Source organism: Panthera leo, chromosome B1 (assembly GCF_018350215.1).
Source record: "Panthera leo isolate Ple1 chromosome B1, P.leo_Ple1_pat1.1, whole genome shotgun sequence".
Taxonomy (NCBI): Eukaryota; Metazoa; Chordata; class Mammalia; order Carnivora; family Felidae; genus Panthera; species Panthera leo.
The window spans coordinates 28,583,880-28,594,455 of record NC_056682.1 but is presented as its reverse complement, the minus strand read 5'-3'; the positions used below and the strand labels follow the sequence as shown (position 1 = coordinate 28,594,455).

General features: G+C 40.4%; 1 protein-coding gene across 1 annotated transcript; it reads right to left on the bottom strand.

Moving 5' to 3' along the window:
- Positions 1 to 8,357: 8,357 nt before the first annotated feature.
- LOC122216868 (tissue factor pathway inhibitor 2-like) lies at positions 8,358 to 9,301 on the bottom strand. Its single transcript, XM_042933842.1, is given in 2 exon segments — positions 8,358 to 9,115; positions 9,118 to 9,301. Coding segments are annotated over 2 exon segments (693 nt in total). The 5' UTR covers positions 9,191 to 9,301; the 3' UTR covers positions 8,358 to 8,495.
- Between the last annotated feature and the right edge of the window lie 1,275 nt (positions 9,302 to 10,576).

The following is a 10,576-nucleotide window of genomic DNA, read 5'->3' as shown; positions in this document are numbered from 1 at the left end:
TTGATTGTTGAAGCATCTACTTCAAAGACTACTTTCTCAGGGCCTGGGTGGCTCAGTCGGTTAAGCGTCCAACTTCAGCTCAGGTTATGATCTTGCTTTTCCAAGTTTGAACCCCCATCAGGCTCTATGCTGACAGCTCAGAGCCTGGAGCCTGCTTCGGATTCTGTGTCTCCATCTCTCTCAGCCTCTCCCCCCACTTGTGCTCTCTCTCAGACATAAATAAAAACATTAAAAAGAAATTTAAAGACTACTTTCTCAAATAAACACATTGCCAGCTATAAGACTAAAGAGCCAGACAACCCCACCTCTGAAGTTTCCTTTGTTTTAGAGATCTCTGGCTGACTTAGCTGATCATTTAACCACTTGTTTTTCTTTTTCCACTCTTTAATCCCCATTCTTATGTTTAAAATTCACCAGTAAGGAGGCAGGTGCCTGGGTGGCTCAGTCAGTTCAGCATCCGACTTCAGCTCAGTTCATGATCTCACAAGTTGGAGCCCCGTGTCAGGTTTTGTGCTGACAGCTCAGAGCCTGGAGACTGCTTCGGATTCGGTCTCCTTCTCTCTGCCCCTCCCCCATTTATGTTCTGTCTCTCAAAAATAAACATTAAAAAAAATTTTTTTAATTAAAATAAAAAATAAATTCACCAATAAGGAGCAAAATCCTAGGCCCTCAACCCCAATAAAAGCAGAACTCCAGGCCCATGTGTACTCTGTCCCTGAGAATTTTCTGTGTGGCCTTACGTGTGCCAAGGACCCTCCAGGACCTGTGAGAAAAAACCTTGTTTTTCTTTCCAAAATTCCCTGATAGTTGATGCTGAGATGTGTCTTATAATCATAACAAGAATCACAAAGGCCATTCCAGACACAACATTGGCTCTGAAAGGGGAAATGTCCAGTGGGATCTCACCTCTCAGGCCTAGGTGAGTACCCGCAGGCACTGGCTAAATATCAGCCACCACTAACTCAGGTTGTGCCGTTGGCAGGCACAAAATGGCTGCCATTTAAAAAATGGGCCCTACCCATTTTTTAAACCCATGAAAACCTAGTGTGGTAAGAAATGAGAAGCTCTCCCCAGGGGTAAGTAGTGGGGAAATGGAAATTACTGGTAAACCAAAGGTGAAGAGAGTGCTGGAAGTCTGTGTAAGCCCTGAGCCAAGCCTGCCTACAATTTCCCACCCCCTCACAAACAGATACACTCACTCACTCACCATTTCCAAATATAGCCTGTGTGTCTGATTTGCCTTGTAGGGTTCTCTGCCCCCAAGCAGCTTCCTCACTGGAAATAAAGCTTGGCCCTGAATTCCAGCATGGCAAACCATATCCCAGATTTCCTGGATTTATTCTACTGTCTTTCTTCAGAACTCTTGTTATTCCTTGCAATGACTCTACTCTGAGTTTCCCCTGACTTGTGATTTGCAAATGCACCTGCACAGCACTGTTCCCACTGCTCTCAGAATCAGGTTTTCCCTCTTGGAGAGCACTGCTGATTTAGAGCCACCTGGAGTTTGCCACATCCCCATGGACTTGCTGTTTGATTGCACACCTCTTCCTCAGGCTGAGCTGATGCCCCTGGGGTTTCTCCACAGCACTGCCACTTTTTGGTCCTCGTTCCCTGATCCTGCTTGTTAGAATGTCCCAGCAGGCCATGCAGCTCGGACTGTGAATTATGACATATGACTGAAAGAATGTTAGAACTCAAAGGAATCTTACAGATCATCCTGCCTGGGGCCTCTCAAACTTTTCTCTGAACCACGCGTCTCAGGAAAAAAACACAAATAGCAGTGAATACCTTCTCTTTACAGACAAGAAAACAAGCTAAGTGCCTCACCAAAGATCTTACAGCCAGTTATGATTAAGAACTAATTACCTGAGGAGCACCCTGGTGGCTTAGTCAGTTGAGCATCCGACTCTTGATTTTGGCTCAGGTCAGGATCCCAGGGTTATGAGATCAAGCCCCACATCAGGCTCTGCATTGAACATGGAGCCTGCTTAGGATTCTCTCTCTCCCTCCACCCCTCACTCACACTCTTTCTCTCTCTAAAATATAAAACAAACAAAAAACTAATTACCTGAAATGTAGTATATAGCATTTATGTATCATTAAGAGTCACATTGATTTGGATCTTTTTTCTGCCAACTTGGGTTTATCACCAACCTATAAGAACTTTGGGGGGTAGTATGTGCACAATTTAACTTTAAAAACAGCCATTGAGAGGCACCTGGGTTAAGTGTTAAGTGCCACATCTTCTTTATGCATTTGTCAATTGATGGACATTTGGGCTCTTTCCATAATTTGGCTATTGTTGATAGCTCTGCTATAAACATTGGGGTGCGTGTGCCCCTTCAAATCAGCATTTTTGTATCCTTTGAATAAACACCTAGTAGTACAATTGCTGGGTCATAGGGTAGTTCTATTTTTAATTTTTTGAGGAACTTCCATACTGTTTTCCAGAGTGGCTGCACCAGTTTGCATTCCCACCAGCAGTGAAAAGATACCCTCTTCTCTGCATCCTCCCCAACATCTGTTGTTGCCTGAGTTGTTAATGTTAGCCATTCTGGCAGGCGTCAGGTGGTATCTCATTGTGGTTTTGATTTGTATTTCCCTGATAATGGGTGATGTTGAGCATCTTTTCGTGTGTCGGTTGGCCATCTGGATGTCTTTGGAGAAGTGTCTACTCGTGATTTTTGCCCATTTCTTCACTGGATTATTTGTTCTTTGGGTGTTGAGTTTGATACATTCTTTATAGATTTTGGATGTTAACCCTTTATCTGATATGTCATTTGCAATATCTTCTCCCATTCCATAAGTTGCCTTTTAGTTTTATTTATTGTTTCCTTTGCTCTGCAGAAGCTTCTTATCTTGATGAGGCCCAATATTTCATTTTTGCTTTTATTCCCCTTGCCTCCAGAGACATGTCAAGTAAGAAGTTGCTGTGGCCAAGATCAAAAACGTTGTTGCCTGTTTTCTCCTCAGGATTTTGATGGTTTCCTGTCTTACATTTAGGTCTTTCACCCACTTTGAGTTTATTTTTGTGTATGGGGTAAGAAAGTGGTCCAGTTTTACTCTTCTGCATCTCACTGTCCAGTTTTCCCAACATCATTTGTAGAAGAGACTGTCTTTTTTGCATTGGATACTCTTTCCTGCTTTGCCGAAGATTAGTTTGCCGTACATTTGTGGGTCCATTTGTGGGTTCTCTGTTCTATTCCATTGATCCATGTGTGTATTTTTGTGTCACTACCGTGCTGTCTTGATGATTACAGCTTTGTAATACAGCTTAAAGTCTGGAATTGTGATGTCTCCAGCTTTGGTTTTCTTTTCCAACATTACTTTGGCTATTCGGAGTCTTTTCAGGTTCCATGCAAATTTTAGGATTGTTTGTTCTAGGTCTGTGAAGAATGCTGGTGTTATTACGATAGAGATTGCATTGAATGTGTAGATTTCTTTGGGTAGTATAGACATTTTAACAATATTTGTGCTTGTAATACATGAGCATAGAATGTTTTTCCATTTCTTTGTGTCTTCTTCAATTTCTTTCATGAGTGTTCTTTAATTTTCAGCATATAGATCTTTTACCTCTTTGGTTAGGTTTATTCTTAGGTATTTTACATAAAAGAGTCTTGAAAAAAGATGGTGGGCACTATATTAAGTCGGCCAGGCCTGCCATAATGGAATATCACGTCTGGTTGGCTTAAACAACAGAAATATTGTTGTTTAAGATCAACAGAAGGATCAAGGTGCCAGCAAGATTGGTTTCTGCTGAGGCCTCTTTTCCTGGTTTGTGGACAGATGCCTTTCTCTGTGTCCTCACATGGCATTTCCTTGGTGTTTTCACACACAGCCAGAGGGAGATCTCTGGTGTCTCTTACTTTTCTTTCTGTCTTTTTTTAAATGTTTATTTATTGGGGTGCCTCAGTGGCTCAGTCGGTTAAGCGTCCGACTTTGGCTCAGGTCATGATCTCACAGTTCTTGAGTTTGAGCCCCGCATCAGGCTCTGTGCTGACAGCTCAGAGCCTGGAGCCTGCTTCAGATTCTGTGTCTCCCTCTCTCTCTCTGCCCTTCCCCTGCTTGTGCTCTGTCTCTCTGTCTCTTTCTCAAAAATAAATTAATGTTAAAAAATTTTTTTTAATAATAAATGTTTATTTTTGAGAGAGAGAGAGAGAGAGAGAGAGAGAGAGAGCACATGAGCATGCACGCACTCCAGCATGGGAGGTGCAGAGAGCTACGAGGACAGAGGATCCAAAGCAGATTCTGCACTGACAGCAGCGAGCTGCATGTGGGGCTCAAACTCATGAACGGCAAGATCATGACCTGAGCCAAAGATGGACACTCAACTGAGTCACCCAGGCGCCCCCTGTTCTTTTTCTTAAAAGGACACCAGTCCTATCAAATTACGGCCTCACCCTTACAACCTCATTTAACCTTTACTACACATTCCTAGAGGCTCTATCCCCAATACAGCCACACTGGAAGTTAGGGCTTCACTAGAATGTGGGAAGGACACAATTCAGTCCATTAAAAGGCACTTCCTCAAGCTTTTCTCAGTATTATGCACCAACTCACTCCTTTGCTTGAAAGTTATTTCATGTGTTTACAGAAGAGACACAACAAAGAATTAGTGTTTGTCAGGGTAACAGCTTTGCCTTTGTGATACAATGTTTATTGTGTGAGTAACCGCTTATCTGTCTCCAGAGAGCAAGCAATACCTGAATTCACCTCCTATTCCATGTAAATGCAACGATGTAAATGCAAGGCAGAAGATTTGGCCACTCTTCATCTTCCTGTCACAACCCACTCTGCACTGATCAAATCAATTATTAACAACTCCCAGCCTTCGTCTTAATTTTGTTCAGGCCTTTGCTGTCACTGGGTAGCTTAGTTTTTTCTTCTCTGGAAATACTGCCAGTTTTCTCCATATAGTTACACTGGCAGCATATATACTAAAACTGGTTCAATAAATTGTTGATATCTGATACAGCAGAAAAGGAAAATATTATGAAAGCCATAGGTAAATGCTGGACTAAATTTCTCCCTTGAACTCTGAAGTTAATGGTAATAATAGTGTTGGTTAATTTTGTTAAACTCTTTAGGTAAAATGCTTTCCTTTATTTTAAAAAAATTTTTAAATGTTTTATTCATTTTTGAGACAGAGAGAGAGAATTAGTGGGGGAGGGGCAGAGAGAGAGGGAGACACAGAATCTAAAGCAGGCTCCAGGCTCTGAGCTGTCAGCACAGAACCGGACCCGGGGCTCAAACCCACCAACCGTGAAATCATGACCTGAGCTGAAGTTGGACACTTATCCTACTGAGCTACCCAGGCACCCCTATTTTTTTCCTTTATTTTAGTTGCAAAAGCAATATATAATGTTGTTTAAATTAAAAAAAACACCCAGGAGTATAAAGTAAAAAATTAAAATCTTACCCACCTGCCTTATTGTTACCCCACTCACTCATTCTCCCCACTAGGGATAATCGCCTAGTCTGATGTGTTTTTTTTCTAGATCTCTTACTAAACACACACACACACACACGCACGCACGCACACGTACACATGTACAAATGCACACACACATACACACACTCCCTCTCTTTCTGTGTGTGTTACTTTTAAAATAAAAATTGGATGATACTTTGTATTCATGCGTTTCACTCCTCAATGTATCACAAACAGAGAGATGAAATGAAAATTGCAGGAGACTGATAATTGTTGAATCTGGATAATGGATACATGGAGCTACATTATTCTCTTTATTTCTGGGCTAAAAAAAAATCACAAATATCCTTCAATGTGAGAAAAAAAAGAAAAGAAAAGAAACGTCATAGAAAAAAAGATCAGATGTAGCAGAGGCAGGGGTAGAGGGTGGAAGACTTGGATGAAAGTATTCAAAAGGTACAATTCCAGGGGCGCCTGGGTGACACTTGAGCGTCTGACTTCGGCTCAGGTCACGATCTTAAGGTCTGTGAGTTCGAGCCCCACGTCGGGCTCTGTGCTGACAGCTCAGAGCCTGGAGCCTGCTTCGGATTCTGTGTCTCCCTCTCTCTCTGCCCCTCCCCTGCTCATGCTCTGTGTCTCTCTCTCTGTCAAAAATAAATAAACATCAAAAAAAAATTTTTTTAAAGGTACAATTCCAGACATAGATAAATTAGTGCTGGGGATGTAATGTACAATATGATTACAGTTAACGCTGCTGTATGGTATATTTGCAAGTTAAGAGAATAAAATCTAAGACTTCTCATCATAAGGGGAAACAAAAACATTTTATTTCTTTCTTTTTGTATATATATGAAATGATGGATACTTATTAAACTTATTGTGGTAATCATTTCACAATATATGTAAGTCAACTCATTATAATATACACCTTAAACTTAAACAGTGCTATATGCCAATTGTATTTCAGTAAAAAATTGAAAAAAATAAAGTTCCATTGTAGAATATCATATATAGAAGGAGACTGCTGATGAGAGAATTGAGTTTTCCGTATACTATGCCAAATTATGTCTAATATCTCCCCTTTCCGCCACCAACTCCCTACCGTAAACCAGGACATACTTCATCACTAAGGTCAATTCCAATCTTTGGAAGACACTGAAGGAGTTTGAACCCAAAAATGTTGAACTTGGTACCATCACATATACACTCTCACACTTCTCATACTTTGCCTGAATTACAGTGACTGGCATTCTTCTGCCTTGCTGCACATTGCTTAATTCTAATCTTGGTCACCTTTCCAGGTCCACAGTCTTTTTAGGATTGGAGACCTGAATTCTTCTCAGTTGTTGACTCCAGTGGTTGATCTCTTTGGCTACCTATTTTTTTAAGTAGGGTCTGTGCCCAACATGGGGCTCGAACTCATGACCCCGAGATCAAGAGTGGCATGCTCTATCGACTGAGCCAGCCAGGCACCCCTGGCACCCCTGCTTATGTGAATCTCTGATTTCCATTGCCTCCAGAATTCACCTTTGTTTATTCCCCAAGCCTCTTAAAGCACTCCCTACCTTACTTGTGGACTACCTTGAGATCAATCTTGTTGATTTTCCCGATCTCTCAAAAACTTTGTTCTACCTGTTGGTCTGGACTCACTCCCCACCTCCCAGGACATGCCAAATCTGTTCTGCATGGCCTATTCCACCGTGTAGGTCTAGTTCAGGGTCTGCATAATCCCCTGTGGAACTGTGCTCTGTGCCTATAATAAGACTCTTCAAATGCTCAAAAGACCATTTTCTACATACCTGAGAAATTTTCAGACATTTCTAGAAATGGAAAGAAAGTGTAAACAAAGAGTTATTCTGAAGAGAGAGAAGCCAGTAAGAATCAAATTATAACCGTTCAGGTGAAACTGGGAAAGACCTGTACTACGAATAGAGATTATGATGGTGTGAGTAATCTCATGAGGCTAGTTAAAGATGACTTATTTTAGAATAAAGGAAATTGCATAGAGATTAAGGGGTCATATTGTCAATAAATAATAAATTCTACAGGGGCGCCTGGGTGGCTCAGCCGGTTGGGCGTCTGACTTTGGCTCAGGTCATGATCTCACAGCTTGTGAGTTCGAGCCCTGAGTCTGGCTCTGTGCTGACAGCTCGGAGCCCGGAGCCTGCTTCAGATTCTGTGTGTCCCTCTCTCTCTGCCCTTCCCCTGCTCATGCTCTGTCTGTCTCTCTCCCAAGAATAAATAAACATTAAACAAAAATTTTAAATAAAAAAAATAATAAATTCTACAAAGTAGAAATCTCTGCTCAAAATAAAATAATAAATAGAAGCTATCAAGAAAAAGAAAACTTTTTAAAAAATCAATTGCTTGGAAATGTTAAATGAAACCTCTAAATAACTCTTAGGTAAAGAAGAAATTAAAACTGAAATTACACAATAAAACTGAAAAATTCTGAAATTATAGATTATTTACAATATAACAACTATGTCACACTAGTGATCTGAACTTTTATTTTTTTTATTTTTTTTTTTCGGTCAAAAAAGTTATTTTATTATCTTTTAAATGACACAATAGAAATAGAGGTTAATCATGTCTACCTAACAGCACTTGTAATATTTTTCTCAAGTGTTGATAAATCCGCAAGTTTGTTTCCTTGGACTTAAAATATAATTCAACTTTTAAATGCAAAATGAAATGTATTTGCTGGTTCTTTTTATGATAATATGTATTAAGACAACATGATTATACTGTCTTATGCTTTTCAATTGCTATCACCTTCTGATTTCAGGAAGAACAACCCCAAGAACTGGGTGAGTCATATTTGCTTTTATATCTTACGCACAGTAAGAATTCAACCTCATATAGGTGAACGGTAAATTAAAAATAATTGATTCACATTTGAATAGCAGCTGGTTATGTATAAAAATATACAAAAAAGTAACCTGTAGCAATAAAAACTGGCGAGTAAATCATTAATGATTCATTTACCCATGTTATCATATTATTATTCAGATATAACCGTAAAGGCAGTAGCATTCACAAAATGAAATATAGAAAAAAAAAGTTAAAATTGCCTCTTCCAAATCTTCAGCCGTCTGTTATCAAAGAAAAGTTTTGGCATCTTCTTATTCTTTTCCTTCTTCAAAGCTTTTACACAAACATGTTTGCAGTCCTTCATGTTAATAAAGTTATTCTCATTCCCTCCACAGCCAGTATAGGTGAAGGCCTCACAAGCTTTGTGTCTGGGATTAAAATAATAGCGAGTCACGTTAGCAGAGCAGAGTCCTTCATCTTTTGGACTATAGCAAAATGATGGACTTTTTTTTGGTGCACAGAAGCCCATACAGGTAGCCTCATCTGGGAACCTGTTCTCATTGCTGTGACACCCGCCAGATAGGAATTTTTCACATGTCATGGAACTGAGATTGAAGAAATACTCTTCTCTGGGCTCTCCACACTGCCCCTCACTGACTTCCAACCTGCAAATTTTGGGAACTTTCTCTATCCTCCAGCAAGCTTCGTCGCAGGCCTCCCAAGTTTCGAAATTGTTGTCGTTGCCCTCGCAGCCTCCGTACATGAACTTGCGGCAGCTCTGTGTGTACCTGTCGTAGTAGTAACTGGGGATCCGGGCCCGGCAGGGCCCTTCGTCCGGGGGCAGGAGGCAGATCTCCGCATTGTTTCCTGAACACCATCTCCCAGCACGGTTCCCATCAGGAGCAATGGCAGAAGTAACAGCCCGAGAGGTCCAGTAAGCTCCATGGTGTCCAGTTCAATTGGCCCTCGGGGCGAGGCGTTCCTTGAAAGTCCCGTTGGAAAAGGGTGCACGGAGTCCAGCCTCTAGGCCGCCTGGGTGCCGACGTGCTGGGTGCTTGCTTTATCCTGAACTTTTAGAATATAGTTTAAAATCCTATTTAGGGAGGAGTGTCCGGGTAGTTCAGTCAGTTAAGTATCTGACTTTGGCTCAGGTCATGATCTCGTGGTTTGTGGATTTAAGCTCCACGTCTACATCAGGGTCTGTGCTGACAACTCAGAGCCTGGACCCCACTTCGGATTCTGTGTCTCCCTCTCTCTCTGCCCCTCTACCACGAGCGCACACGTGCATGCTCTCTTTCTCTCTCTCTCTCTCAAAAATAAATAAACATTAAAAAAATCCTATTCAGGGAAAATTCAATGATGTTTAGTAGTTATATTAATAAGTACAGAACATTGGTCATTATACATTTATCTCAAGAAACAAAAAAAAGGGGGGGGGGGCACCTGGCTGGCTCAGTCAGTAGAGAATGTGACTTTTGATCTCAGGGTTGTGATTTTGAGCCCTATGTTGAGTATAGAGATTACTTAGAAAAAACACAAACAAACAAACAAACAAACAAACAAAAAAGAAGGTAAAATAAAGGAATGTTCTAAGTAGTACACCAAAATCAGAAACTGAAGGAAAACATTGACAGGTTTAACTACAAAACTTATTTTTAAATTTCTAGAGCAAAATACACCATAAATAACAATAAAATGCAAATGACAAACTGGGAAAAATACATGCAACATATGGCAGAAATATATTTAATACATCTAGCATTAGTATATCTTTCAGATCAATAAAAATCAAGAAACACTTCAGTAGAACAATGAATGGGGATTCAACAAAATTTGCAGAAACAGAAGCTAAGATAGTATTACCCAGATAAAAAGATAGTAAATTCACAGACCATCAGAGAAATGCAAATCAAAGAAAAAGAAAATATTTTGAATCTATGAAGCTGAGAAAAATTTAAAGGATCGATTTTGCCCAGAACTAGTATGGGAATGGGAAACTGGCATACTTGTCTACTACTGATAGAAGTGTGAACCAGTGCAAATTTTATTGTGGAAGCTTGATTTTGACAATATGTTTTGTATTTAAAATTTGCATATTAACTTGATGGCCCAAGCAGTATGCTTATCTCTCACACCTGCCAAAATCTCATTGAAGTGAAGGAAAATACATCAAGGGAAGTTCTTGGGCTGTCTGACTAGATCAGTTGGTAGAGCATGAAACTCTTGATCTCAGGGTTGTAAGTTCGAGCCCCACATTGGGATAGAGATTACTTAAAAATAAAAATTTCGGGGGAGTGCCTGGGTGGCTTACTTGGTTAAGTGTCCAACTTT